Genomic DNA, 15,787 nt, shown 5'->3' on the forward strand with positions numbered 1-15,787 from the left:
CCCACTCTAACTCTTTACGTCGCGCATCTGACATAGTAGCAGTGGGAACCATTTTTAACATCATTAGTTGTGACGCGGTGTCGGACCGAGATTCAAACTTAGCACCTTTCCGACGACGAGTGGATGCGGTACGTGTTGAGCCACGGTCGCGGGTTTTTAGTGGCTTTTCATAGTAATATTTCATTTTTAGTATGGTAACTTTTTCTGCTACATTAACAAAAGTATAGTTTTGAATTTCTAAACTAACTCTTTGTTGCATCGTGGAAACACCTGGCGTTTACACTAAGATATGAATGAGTTATTTATTCTTCACAAATATATATATTTAACAAATTTAGTTATTAGTAAACACTTTAGGTGACAACTTTCCAATTGGAAAGAAAATCGTCAATTGTTTTAACAATCAAAAAAGATAGATTTTTCAGTTTTAGTAAAAAACTTTCAGTGAAAAAGACAAAATTACAAAGACCCCAAAAAGTGACAAAAATGAAAATTTTGTTATAAATCTAAAGTGATTCAAAATGATTTTGGTGTTATTTGTCCTGAGTTTTTCACATTTAGTTTTGTCAGGTATATTTTTCAATTCCCATATTATAAAGTATTATTTATAAACACAGGTTATTTTTTAACATTGTATTTATGGAAGACAATTGTTTCACTATTAAATAGATCATCAGTTCCAATTAAGATGTATAAATAAGAGTTTTAAAAAATATATGTCTTTGCATTTTGAATCCTTTGTAAGCTTTTTTGTCTTTAGCAAAGGATCTTGTTAACTGCTTAACTTGTTAATGGTTCTCTTTTACAGAGAAGCTTCATACAGGTTCTGAGAGGGTTTTGGGCTACTTTATTATAAAAATAAATCCGGGTATGGATTTAGGCTATTTTTCTGCCCTTCCATATCCCTTCAAATATGCTAGGTGCACAGCTGCTAATAATATATGAATGCACATCTTCTGCTTAATTCGTTTTATATGAAAAATTAAGCATCTACTTTATCTCCCAATTGAAATTGCTCCTCTAGATATAAAACCCCTTAAATTTAGGTTTAACTTGTTTCGTTTTTATTAAAAGTCAAAGTAGAGGGTAGATGGCACATCGTAATTGTTCTTAACTATTTTTTTTTATTTGATAAAAAAGTCAGCAAAAGTCCGTTTGTTAAGCCTTATAAAACTTTTCTGTTCTTACTTTAACCTAAAGGTTTTCTCTCTTATTCTGAACGAACTATCAAGGCTGCATTTTCCAGGGAGGAAGTGGACATTGGTCTGTAAATTATACTGGTCCCCAAAGTATTTGTAAACAAAACCCCTCATTTGTAAGCTTCAAAAATAGGTTCAAAGTTTTCAACCATTAATTTAACCTACAGAAGAGGTTTATCATCATTGTCTTATCCCTTAAGATCCCTGCCATTTTCACTCTCATTGATAAGAGTGAATGGAAAAATACATCTGAATTAATTGAAATGAAAGAGTCCTTGCAAAATATTATATTTGCATGTATTATTTTATATTTTCTTTGTTTTCATGTTTCTGCGTTTTATTTAAGTTTTTCTTAATATAAAATCAAAAATGGACTTTAATTTAACAGGATATAAAATTTTCACTTATTTAGAGATCGAATGATGAAAACATTTATTAAAGCAAAGCTTCCAAATAAAAACATCAATAGGCTTATATTACTAAGACTAAGCGATTATATAATTAAAATTGGGCTAATACAATAGTTTCTAATATTTAAAGTCTTATTATAAAAAAAATTAAAATATTGACTGACATACCCTTATCATAGAATTGCTGTGCTACTAAACCTTATTAATTGTTTGTAAACTGACCTTTATGAGTAATATTTCCTTTCTCTTGGAGAGGTAAAGGGTTCTTTGGATGAGAGCGGGGGAGGGGGGAGTCATATTCTACTAATTCTTTTTTCCTATTCCTTCGACTTCCAAAGCAATTTACATTTATTTATTTAAATTCTAAGAATACTTATGCCCATTGCACCGAAAGTTTGTGAGCTAACGAATATTTTCAAATTACTTAAAATAAAACTTTGTGTACCAGAAGTAATGTTTAGTCCAATGTCATCTTCCTTACTGCCTATTTAAAGATTTAATGCGCTTGAAGACCAGGGAGTAAGGGAGGGGACAATGGATCGAATATTCAATTTTTAAGAGTCACAGGCTTTGGGTACTGGCTTAAAGGGAATGTGCAAGAATTCAGCAGGTCATACCTGACTTTGGGTACTAGCGCATCAATGCCCCGCTAACTAGCTAAATTAGTTTTGAATATAGCAGACAGAAAAATTTGTTGTTAGATAGCTGGTTTTAACAAATATTTTTCCCAAGAAAATGTCATTTCATGTATAGAAACTCTACTGTGATAGTTATGTATTAACCCTTACAGATCGGGCCCCTATTCCCACCTTAATAGATCGGGGGGGGGGTCATATTGACCCCCCCCTCTATCTCGGCTTCTGTTACAGATAAAGACGTAAAATTTTTTTCTGGTGGTTCATGTGTATTTTTTGAGAAAATTACTTTTTCTAGTCATAGCAGTCAGGCCGCTCCTTAGCCGCTTTTTAGCGGCCAGCCGCTAAATTTTAAAACAGCTGTAGAGCGGCCAATTTTGCTGCTAGGATGGCAAAATTTTAGGACGAACTTTTATTTTTCATAACAAAAAAATTACTTTTTCTGATCATCGCCGAAAAACGGCAAATAACGGAAACTGCCATTTTCGGCGGTTACGGCGGTAAAACGGCGGTTGGCGGCGCCAATTATTATTTTTATCTGTTTATTGTTGCTCAAGGATTTACCAAAAAAAATTATAGGTCTCTAGCTGTAATAGAAGCCACGATATTCATGATGTATGTCTGTAGTAAAAGCCGGACAAAAATCGGTCATAAAGTCGGTCAGGGAGCGGTCAAACGGTCATAACACCACTTTTCTCATAAGGTCATTGATATCTAAGTATTCACCAAAAAAAATTTAGGTTTCTACCTTATACACAAAAGTCATAATGTAGAAATTAAGATTTATTTAGAATTTTTTTTTAATTTTGTTGCTACCCAACCGACTTTGACCGGACACCACGACCGACACAGACCAGCTATCCTTATGAGATCAACTCTTGCCGACGTATAATTACTAAACTTAAAAAGTCATAAAGTCACAACTCTCTATCTTACCTACAAAAAAAATGACATTGAAAAAACTAGAGGGGGGGGTCAATATGACCCCCCCTCCCGATCTGTAAGGGTTAAACAATATAAGACCCCCTTAAATTTAGGTGGCATATAAAAATATATGAGAAGGGTTAACAAAGTTCTAAACACAATTTTTCTTGTGATTAATTACAGAATATTACTACATTGGATGTACTGGTAATTTAATTTTCACGTAAATAATTTTTTTTTAGAACTAATTTTGTTCTAAATTATATTACCATGATCCCTTTACAATTTTGGTCAAATTTTCTGGATAAATCTGGTTTTCATTGCTTTTCAGCGAAAACTCTTATATTGAATTAATTGCTCATTGTCCCCTCCCTTACTCCTTGCTTGAAGACTCTATTGAAATCTCAAAATCTTTTTAAAAACTAATTTCAACCAATCTTTTGGCCAGAAAAAAACATTTTACTATCTTCTCTGTTGACAGTTATAGCACAACATTTCAAGAAAGCTAAAATTTTAATGACAATAATTTTTTGTACAATTTAATTTGTATGTGAAATATCCGTTGCACTATGATAATATTGAAGTGCGAAGTTTATAGATTTACCGCGATTGTAAACAATTTGACCTTTATAAATCTGCCCCAAACTAGAACTAAACCTGACCTTATTTTACCTAACTTAACGTTTGTCTAAAACATTTAGAATCACATAATTGCAATCGAAACAAGTTTGAATTTATTATTTAGATTTTAGCAATAAAATAGAATAAAAAGTTGTTTATTTATTTACATAAAGCTTAATTGTTTTTTTAACAAGAAAAAACATACTCATTGATTTAAATTAACTAAATAATAATTTTAAAAAATAACTCTTTTTTATCATAGTTACTTTTAAAGATGTTATTGGGCGAATACAAACCAACTCTACTTAATTTTCTCACTGTAAAATAGCCTAAAACCTATCCAGAAATATTGCAATATAAATTTGAAAATTTAAGATTTAAGAAAAACAAGGATGACAACATCCATAAAAGCGAAGCACTGAAACGGTAGGACAAACGGACATTAAAAATCGGAACATAAATGTATAAATGTATAAATGTCGAATCAAAATTGTAGGAAAATTTGTTGAAAAACTGCTTTAAAACAGGATAATGTTTATGGACATACTTACATTTTTGGACTTGATTATAGAGTTGCTTCGCTTATAATATTGTTCTTTGTTGTCCCAGGAATCAATATACCAAAAATCAGATCAAACGGATAATTAAAACACTTGAAAATTTGTTGTTAAAAAAGTAGAAGAATCAACATGTTTAAAATGGACGTACGGACATTCTGGTAATGATTATAGAGTTGCTACGCTTTCTAAATCGTACCCAACTACTACAGGAATCATCATGCAAAGTTTGAAATCGATAGGACAATTCTAACATGCCTAAATTAACGAATAAAAGCTATCTATCTCGGACGGACGGACGTACGGACGGACGGACGGACGGACCGACCCTAATTATAGAAAAGCTTCGCTTTTAAAAAACATTTTAAGTCACACACACAGACAAAGATAGTACTAGGGTTGGGCTGGATACTTTTTTTTCTGGAAATCCGGCCGATTTATAATACCGGATATCTGGTATCCGGCTGGATATTGAAAATGGCCCCATACCCGGCAAATTACCAGAAATTAGGACGGATAACCGGATATCCGTGATTATAAATCAGCCAGATATCCGGCCGGATATCCGGTCAAACTCTAAACGATATATTTTACTTCCTTAATAAATGAGACAGTAATTAATGAATTATAGAGCATCTTTATCTTTATTACTGTAAAATATTGACAAAAAGATCAAACGATCAAAAATCAATTAATTTAATGACTTATTTTGTAATTAAATTGGCGTATAAAGTGAGTGTTATTTCTCTTTAAAAAGAATTTCTTTTATAAATATATCTTATTTTAGAGGATATTTTAAATTAAATATTTTTTACATATTTCTTTTTAATTTCAATACCATTTCCCGTTTTTTCCGTAAAATTTGCTTTGAATGTTTTACTAGAAATTCAGTGTAAAATAATTTGCACTAATCTTTATTTTAAATTATCTAAAGGCATGTCGTTTGGTCTGTAAAGTTTTTAGTTAAATCTTGTGTTTTATTTAAGAAGGTTTTATGCTATTCTATGGGTGTAGGTTAAACACTCCTGGAATTCTTAAAAATAAATTAAGCCAAGGAAATATACTTCCTTGCACCATTTTAAAACAAATAATATATCTATAATACAAAGTAGAATGATGTCTGTCTGTACGTCTGTCTGTCCCTAAAGATCTCGGTAACCACTGAACCAATAGGATTCTACTCTTCAGGGAATATACCTACTGGTCCTGTGGTCGTTTTAGGCTATTTTCTTGGGGGGTGGGACTCCCCCAACACCCCTCAAAAACAAAAAATCCCCCCCCATTTTTTTTGCTTAAGATTTCCTTGGTCCTTTTTTTTGCTTAAGATTTCCTTGGTCCTTTTTTTTTTTGCTTAAGATTTCCTTGGTTCTTTTTTTTTGCTGAAGATTTCCTTGGTCCTTTTTTTTGCTTAGGATTTCCTTGGTCCTTTTTTTTTGCTGAAGATTTCCTTGGTCCTTGTACGAATTTTGCCAAAATTAGTTTTTTTTATCACTTCTTGGGGCAAAGCCCCTAGAGGCTAGGGGCAAAGCCACTAGTTGTATTAAAACAAGGATGACAACATCCATAAAAGCGAAGCACTGAAACGGTAGGACAAACGGACCTTAACACTTGTATAGTATCTGAACTGAAAAATCGGAACATAAATGTAAATATGTCGAATCAAAATTGTAGGTAAATTTGTTGAAAAACTGCATAAAAACAGGATAATGTTTATGGACATACTTACATTTTTGGACTTGATTATAGAGTTGCTTCGCTTATAATATTGTTCTTTGTTGTCCCAGGAATCAGTATACCAAAAATCAGATCAAACGGATAATTAAAACACTTGAAAATTTGTTGTTAAAAAAGTAGAAAAATCAACATGTTTAAAATGGACGTACGGACATTCTGGTAATGATTATAGAGTTGCTACGCTTTCTAAATCGTACCCAACTACTACAGGAATCAGCATGCAAAGTTTGAAATCGATAGGACAATTCTAACATGCCTAAATTAACGAATAAAAGCTATCTATCTCGGACGGACGTACGGACGGACGTACGGACGGACGGACGTACGGACGGACGGACCGACCCTAATTATAGAAAAGCTTCGCTTTTAAAAACAGAGTATGAAAAGCTGTCTTCCTTTTAAAATGTCATTAATTTTAATGTCATTACTACACCCTTGTTTTCTCCATTTCATATATAAACAAGGATGACAACATCCATAAAAGCGAAGCACTGAAACGTTAGGACAAACGGACATTAACACTTGTATAGTGTCTAAACTGAATTATCAGAATATAAAAGTATAAGAGTTGAAGCAAAATTGTAAGTAAATTTGTAAAAAAACTTCTTGATACAGGATAATGTTTATTGAGTTTATGGACATACTTACATTTTTAGGATTTGATTATAGAGTTGCTTCGCTTAAAATATTGTTCTTTGTTGTCCCAGGAATCAATATACCAAAAATCTGATCAAACGGATAATTAGATCACATAAAAATTTGCTGTTAAAAAATTAGAAAAATCAACATGTTTAAAATGGACGTACGGACATTCTGGTAATGATTATAGAGTTGATACGCTTTCTATATCGTACCTAACTACTACAGGAATAATCATGCAAAGTTTGAAATCGATAGGACAATTCTAACATGCCTAAATTAACGAATAAAAGCTATCTATCTCGGACGGACGGACGGACGGACGGACGGACGGACGGACCGACCCTAATTATAGAAAAGCTTCGCTTTTAAAAATGTTCAAAGTTTTTAAACAAATAAGCTAATCATGAGAAAGCAAAACTATTCTTTTCTATAAAGTAGTAAGATGAATGATTTTTTAAGCCCCGAAAGATCTCAAAAATTTTCTGGACTACACGTTACAAAATGTTCAGAAATTATTATTAGTATTTTTCCAGAAATGGTTTAGGTAATGGTTTGTCTGAAGCAAAGCTATCTCAATAACTATTTAACCAATTGGGTTCTTTATTTTAGGTAATCATCACATAGGTCCTGTGATGGTTTTTTGGCTATTTCATTTTCAGTTACAAGTTTGGGGAATGTTTTCAGCAATTTTTCTAGCCCTCTCTGCCCCTTCGAATATAGAGCCGTAGATGCCAAGGCCATCGTCGCTGGTATACAAAACAGTCATTAATCATATTAAAGTTTTAGGCTTTTTTATGTAAGCTAATTAACAAAAAAAACAAGAGAAAATAGTGTATTTATACAGTAGTTTTACTTCTGAAATACTTTTTTTTTCAGCAAACATTGAACCTAAACTACAAACATGTTTCCAATAATTTATCAGGAAGATAATTTTTCTTTCAACATGGACATTTAAGTAGCTTTATCCATAAACAGAGATAAGGATTAAGGAATTGGATAATAAAAAAAAATAGCAACTGCAACCTTACCATCTAGGGGCGTAGTCTTTAAAGGGTAAAAGGGGACAGAAAATATTCTAAAACCATCCTGGGACCCTTAAAAGGAAACCTAAATCAGTTCCATAGTTGTCGAAATCTTAAGCTTCAAACAAACAAAAAACCTAATATTTTAGGATTATTTTTTATTATATTATTGTATTCAGATATAATAATTTTTTTAACTCATATTTTGAATTCTTTTCCATGTTCCTGTATATACTGATTCTCATGACTTATACTTATTGCTTCTCGACAATTTACCTCAAAATGTTTAGTTGAGCAAAGAAAAAGATATTCTCCAAGTTTATTTTGGTTCTAATTGGTAAAGGGTAGCCCCGCAGGTCTAGGACACTGAAAATGTAGACCCAAATGGTCAAGCACCCGCTGTGTTTAGACTTAAAAAGAAAAAAACTTACCCCTCCTTAATTTCAATTGAAGGAAAGGATCTTCTTTATGACAACGGCAGATTGATAAATCTCCCATGCATTTAAAAATGCAGATTTATGTTTTTTAAGCTTGAAAATGCAGTCGCGTAAAAATATTTTTAAAAAACTTTTTAATTGGAATGTCATCCTTGTTTCAGCTTTGACGCAAACAAAACAAGTTAAAAAGTTCTAGGCATCAACTATAATGTTTTTTTAAAATATAAATTATCCTATTATATAAAGTAGTAAGCGTTTTTGTCTGTCCCTAAGGATCTCGCTAACCGCTTAAATTATATTGTTTTCCTTTACAGTGAAGCTTCTTATAGGTCCTGGGAAGGTTTTAAACTATTTTTGTGGAGGGTGTCTTCATCCCCCTCCCCCCAAAAAAATATTTTTTTTTACTCTTTTGAAACTCAAATTTAAAATGGAATGAGGTCGACTTTTCCCCCTCCTACCTTAAGTACCCCTAGAGGCTTCTAGGGGCGTAGCCGCTAGTAAGTATATAAAAGGGTACATGTTGGGTTTAAGTCAATAAAAATATGAGTTAATTGAGATTCCTATAACAATTTACATAAGAAAATTTTAAACCATAAAGTCAATTGTCAATATAAAAATGAGAATTGTTATTTTGGTGTGTGCTATCATAATTCCTAAAGCGATTAGGAAAGAATAAAAATATTATAAGCAAGTCTTCTTTTAGATTAAGTCTTAAAATGCAAGGATGTCCTGATTACTAATAAACATCCTCTATTTAAAAAGTGCTGACAATATACCATTGATGATATTCGTTTGTTTGATTACCTTGTTGGTTAAGCTTCGTTTTTATGCATTCTATCATCCTTTTTTTGCATACTCATAGTTATTTACAAGAATGACAACATCCATAAGTATCGAAGCACAAAAACATGTGAATTGAAGAGCAGATTTGTGAAGAACAACTGAATTGAAGAGCAGATTTTCATTGGGTATAAATCAAGAATAAACATCTCACTTATGTGTGCATATATGTTATTTGGTATAAAATTCAACCTACTACCTTGAATAGCAGCCAAGAAACCACATTCCCTGCATAACTGGCTGTCGGTCGGGGTATACAAAGTAAAATTTAAAGTGTCTTCTTTACTAATATCTTAATATTTCTTATTTGTTTAGAAGACGAGTGTATTGTACCTGAATTTAAGAATGGACAAATAAATGCGCAAGGAGACACCAGGGCTTGGAGTGGTAAGATTTATATTATTATATTAATAGTAAGGTTTGATTTAGAAACAGTAGCACTCTTATAATCGCAGGTTACTTAAGGGATAAGACAATGGACGATAATTTGATTACATTCCTAATGATGATATACACAATGTAAATTAGAATTATAGGTGGAAACGTATAGACACTATTCACTATTGGTTAAAACCAACCTATAAAAACCTAATTAAAGTAATCAAAGTTGTTTAGCCAACCAAACTGATAACGTGGTTGTAAAACCAGTGTAATCAAATTGATTATGCCCTTATTATTTGGCTTAAAAACTTAAATATTGATCAGTAACTTTATACTTTAAACTCTAAACTAATGCTATAAATATTTTTAGAAAAAGACATGTATGCATACCTTTTATGCTAAAAAAAGGCTTTCTGCCTTTTTTATGCATTTTAAGTGTTGTTATCCTTGTTATTTTGTTGTTTTTTAAACGTGTAAATGTTAGTGTGTGGGTAGGGTGACACATACACAACTTCCCAGTAGCTTAAACTTTTATGAATACTCCATTTTGTATTTCAATATCATAAAGACAAATTATAACTTATTAGTTCAGCAGAATACAGTTTAAATTAAAAAGAATAGTAATATATAAGACAGCAATACAATTTTTAGCAAGTGCAATTAGCTCTGTGTATGTACCGGCCTATATTTTAAGATGCGGGACAGTGCGAAAGTGGATGAGAATGCATAGCTATATCATTAATTGGCGTTCTCCTCTTATGTCTTATTTATTGTCTTAAAACGTTGGGTACTTTGATTCAGCTGTAAAGCCTTCAATGTTCAAACTGTTCCACCAAATAATAATTAACATAAGGGAATATTTGTTCATTGTTTTATCCTTTAAGGTTCCTGGCATACAGTCGCTCTTTGCTTGGTGTGGTTTTTAATTTTATTTGTAATATAAGAGGTTTACTTGAATTTAAAAGGAAATTGCATCTTATTCTTTGCAAATTGAATGCATGACATTTACTTTTACACTTATACTCCCCTTCAATTTTTTTTCTAAAATAGACGTAATGTTTAGAAAATCAATTTTTGATTAAAATGGACTTGAAAAACTTAATAAGGGCATTTGCACATGACAACACAGAGTTACCAAATTATAATTTATAATAAATCTCTTTATTTATATAGTCCGAAGCCGGAGCCGTTTTTAACAAAAATTACGGCTCCGGCTCCAGCAAAATATAGCGGCTCCAAGGCTCCCGGCTCCGGCTACGGCTCCGCAACTCTGCTTCTACATATGATGTTTGATTATGTTTATTATTAGCCTAGAGTGCCAATTAAACACTTCATAGCCCATAATTTGGTCAGATTGGTCATATACTATGTTATCATTGATCCAATTAGGAGATTTTTCATCCAGACTTTCTGCGTGTATTTTTCAAAAGCGAAGCTTTTCTATAATTAGGGTCGGTCCGTCCGACCGTACTTCTGTAACGGATAGCTTTTTTCGTTAATTTAGGCATGTTAGAATTGTCCTATCGATTTCAAACTTAACATGGTGATTCCTGTAGTAGCTAAATACAATTTAGAAAACGAAGCAACTCTATAATCGTTACCAGAATGTCCGTATGTCCATTTTAAACATTTTTTGTACTTTTTTACTAATAATTTTTTATGTGATAAAATCATCCGATTGATCTGATTTTTGGATTACTGATTCCTATTACAATAAGGTACAATATTATGAGCGGAGCATCTCTATAATTAAGTATTAAAAATGTCAGTATGGCCTTAAACAGAATTCTGTATTTAAGAAGTTTTGCAACAAATTTACGTATAATTTTGTGAAACCTTATTTTTTCATATTTTGTATATTTAGTTTTGACACTCAACAAAAGTTAACGTTCGTCTGTCATATCGTTTCAGAGCTTCGCTTTTATGGATTTTGTCATCCTTGTTATGGATCAAGTATAGTTTAGTTAAACTATAAAAACTAAGAAGAAATTTACAAATCTATAAGAATACGTCTATTATTTTCACACTTATAAAACACATTTTACATAATACACAAATATCATGCACGGCACAATATTCTAGAAAATAGCCTTAGAACAAGAATAAGATAATAAAATCCACAAGAAGCAGAGCTTAATGTAAAGATATGCTGAACAATAAAGCAAAGGTCAAAAACAATAATCCAGAACATTATCAATTTTGGAAATAAAAAATTTTGAATGCTCATCTTCGCATTAGCATAATGGATATTTAGACAGACAGAAGGACAAAAGTATTTAATAATGTGCATGTTTTTTAATTGGAGGAAAATATTAATAAAGTTCGAAATCTTATATAGCAGTCGTGAAAATTAAATATCTTACAAATTTTGTTATTCTCCATGGCCTTAGAGACAAACGGACAAATATTATTAGTAGATAATTCCGTTAACCGTTACAGACGAACATAAAAAACGGCGGTCTCTATAAGCAAAGATTTTGCATGTTTGATGTTTTCAACTTACTTAAGTTTTGTCTCTATCTCTGCAAATGTTAGCATGCAACTTCTTTACATGAAAAACAAATTAGTTCACTGCTCAGCCAGGGAAGTAGGCATTTGTAATTAAGCAAATTATGCAACAACAAAAAATTGTTTTCAAAGCAAAATATAAATTTTACTATTTTCTCTCTGTATCGTCCAAAATAATTAACGACGAAGCCCAAAATACATAACTTTTGCACCAAGTCGTCTTCTTGTGACGTCATATTCTTCGTCTCTTTTTTTAGGGATTTTCTTTCCTACTTCTCCTCTCATCTCCCTCATTGTATGACATCTCAGGAAGACGACGTGGTGCAAAAGTTAAGTATTTTGGGCTTTGTCTAATTCAATAAACAAAGATATTAATGTTTGGTCAAATTTTATTACTAACTCTTAAAGTTGCTAAGTACAAAATTTCTGGCACTACAGCCAACATTAACAAAGCAAAGCCGCTTGCAACTTAAAACAAATCAACATTACCAATTTAAAAAACAATATTTGGATGCTCATTAATATATTGATCCTTATATTCCTGTAAAAAAAAAGGGCTGGGATAACAAGAACAATGTATACATGTGTAAAATCTAAACTTTTTATGCCCTTTAAAATCTGTCAATCTAAGTTTCTTTAGATAATAGGCAAGATGACTAAAAGGGGTGATACAGCAAAACTATGTTTGTCAAGTAAATCTCACGAGTAAGAATTGTTTGATTGTCTTTCAAGATCTCACGAACCGCTGAAGTGATTTTTGTAATTTTAGCCTATTGGATTATAAGTTTAAGCCGTGGTTTAGTCCATTTTTCAGTCTTTATCGAATATTGAGCCCCTTGGGGCTAAAGTGTATAAAAAACGTTTTTATATCTCAACCAACTCCATAAGTAATTAATAACCATTAGTTTTGAAAATGTACCAATTAGTCACCTTTAAATTGTACCATATTTTTAAAAGACTTATTTTTCTATATTAATTTTCCAATCTGAACATAAAATCTATAAATGAAATTGTTATAAAATTTTGCGTGCAGAAACAGCAATTAAAAAACATCATACAACTTCTTAACAAATATCCTCCCACTTAGTTTTATAACAAGGATGACATCATTCATATCAAACAAGAAAAATGTAATGTGAGCATATTAATAGTTATTTCTTGCATCGTATTATAAACAGCTTTCAGCGGACATAAAAATGTACAATTATAAGATTAAAACCAGTTTTTTAGTCCGTGCCTTCGACTTTAATCTTATGATTGTATATTTTTAAAAGCGAAGCTTTTCTATAATTAGAGTCAGTCCGTAAGTCCGTCACAGAGGGATAGCTTTTTTTCGTCAATTTAGGCATGTTAGAATTGTCCTATCGATTTCAAACTTTACATGGTGATTCCTTTAGTAGTTAGGTACGATTTAGAAAGCGTAGCAACTCTTTAATCATTACAGGAATGTCCGTACGTCCATTTTAAACATGGTGATTTTTCTACTTTTTAACAACAGTTTTTATGTGATCTAATCATCCGATTGATCTGATTTTTGGTATGTTGATTCCTGTGACAACAAAGTATAATGTTATAAGTGAAGCAACTCTATAATCAAGATCTAAAACTGTAAGTATTCCATAAACATTATCCTGAATCAAGCAGTTTTTCAACAAATTTACTTACAATTTTCCTTCGACTCTTATACATTTATATTCTGTTATTCAGTTCTGACACTATATAAGTGTTAATATCCGTTTGTCCTACCGTTTCAGTGCTTCGCTTTTATGGATGTTGCCATCCTTGTTTATATTCGTAGACAGCTGGATATAATACGATGCTTTTTCGTATGGATGAGAACCGGTTCTTATCCACCGGATTCGAATAAATACGCGAAATTTTATTCTTCACTTTTTTTTTCTTCCTACCTTTTCAGACTATTGAGTATCTATGCTACTCCCTAAGTCTTTGAAAGCTTTTCATTAAGATTTTAAATTAAATGTGTCAAAAAGATTTTTTCTAAAAGAGTTAACAAATCTTTTATCAAATATCGGGGAGAGAGAAATTGATTAGTTTACAATTTTTTTCAATTAAAATTTTAAATAGAAAACAAGAGAAGTTGTTAGAGGGAACAGTTCTTACAAAGAAATAAAATTTTACGGAAAACAAGAATGACATTTTATAAATTAGCGGATAACGGATGTTGTATTTGCAATTTAAGGGAACACAAATGTCAATGCAATATTCGAAAATAATTATTATGCTATAGAAAATAATAGGTCTACAAAAAAACATATCTAAATTCTATGGATCATTTTACATCTACTAATCACTGAAAGCACCGACTAGCTGTTTTTTAGAAAATATCACAAAAGTTAGAAAACCTTCTTTGCTCGTAAATTGTTTTTACTCATCATTACAATAGCCATTAATCTAAGATTTAAAACGGTTTTCACGAGACTTATGACAAATAGATTAGTCGACTGTAGAGTAGCTTCGATATTTAAAAAGTTATAATCTTAAAAAGAAATCTCTACGTGTAAAAAGTTACAGGTATTCAAAAAAAAGATAATTAATCTTTTAAGTTCTAAAGTGATAGACAATATTGAGTTAACTACAAGATGCAGGGGATGGAAACTTAGATTCAAAGAAAATTTCGAGAGAAAAAAATGAATTTATAAATGTACAAAATATAACTATAGATGACAGTCAAATTCAGGGTATGGTTTTGTACAGTATATATTTTGTACATGGATAATTTAATTGCTCATTGCACTTATTTTGCGGATATTCTTTGACTTGTAGACATGCAAGAGGGGGGGGGGGGGGTAAAGGTGTGTATACTCCTCTCAAATGTTCAAACCACTTATTTTATTCCTGCTCAAAATTTTCAAAATATACATTAGATTACCTCCCTCAAACATATAAAATATCTCAGTTTATCCATATAGAAATAAAAAGCTTGGACGTCCCTGCTTGGAGTATTGGATATTTCTCACCTATCTTAATCTAAAATTTGTTTATCAATATTTAAATATTTGTCTCTGTTAGCATGTGAAAGAGTTTATAAGCTATATAAGCTTAATATGTACAGTAATACATACAATATGTATGGAATCTACATAGAGACACTTATAATAGAGTATACATTTTCAAGGTTTTGATTAAAAGTTTAAATATTAATTGAGATACATATATTTGAAACCAGGATAAAGGTATAGCCAACAAGCAAAATCTAAAATAATATTTGTGGGGCAAAAGGTCGTCAACAGCTGAAAATCACTTTTATTGTGATTTTTCAAAAATTAAATTTGATGATGGTATAAGCAGAATTGAAACAAGAATAATAATATGTAGCTGCAAAGGCCAGATTCTTCAAAGGCCAATTCAGCTACCTATCTTTTAACACAACCAAGAAAATAAATTTTAAATTTGTATGTGGTATTATTATCCAATTGATCTTATTTTTGGAATACTTATAGGACAACAAAATACAATGTTTTAAGCAAATAATCTCTAAAATAAAAACCAAAATATGTAAGTATCTCTTTGAACACTATCCTGTATTTCAGCAGTTTTCAACAAATAACTTACATTTTTTTCGACTTTTATAATTTTATATAATGATTAATGAGTTCTAATGAGTTTGTTTGTCCTACCATTTCAGAGCTTCGCCTTTTTGGATGTTGGCATCCTTGTTTTATATAAAACTTACACACCTACAAAAGATGTAAATCAATCATCTGAAACTAAACTAATCCCTCTGTGTAAATTGGATGCAAATGAGGACACATTGTAATCAAATCATTTAATTCCTGAGTAATTTTCAGAAATTTGTATGATGTATGAGCACTGCAAATATTACAAAATTTTCCAATATTTAAAAATGCCTCATAGA

The 15,787-nt window shown here is 31.3% G+C and overlaps 1 protein-coding gene across 1 annotated transcript in view; it reads left to right on the forward strand.

Annotated features, from left to right (window-relative positions):
* Positions 1-343: 343 nt before the first annotated feature.
* LOC145324743 (uncharacterized) overlaps positions 344-15,787 on the forward strand; it is a 66,049-nt gene continuing 50,605 nt past the window's right edge. The window contains exons 1-2 of the mRNA XM_080167350.1: positions 344-570; positions 9,337-9,408. Coding sequence (XP_080023476.1) covers positions 522-570; positions 9,337-9,408 — 121 coding nt within the window. The 5' untranslated portion in view covers positions 344-521. The remainder of the gene's footprint in view (positions 571-9,336; positions 9,409-15,787) is intronic.

The sequence above is a fragment of the Acartia tonsa genome, chromosome 7, assembly GCF_053477335.1.
Source record: "Acartia tonsa isolate MP-2025a chromosome 7, ASM5347733v1, whole genome shotgun sequence".
Taxonomy (NCBI): Eukaryota; Metazoa; Arthropoda; class Copepoda; order Calanoida; family Acartiidae; genus Acartia; species Acartia tonsa.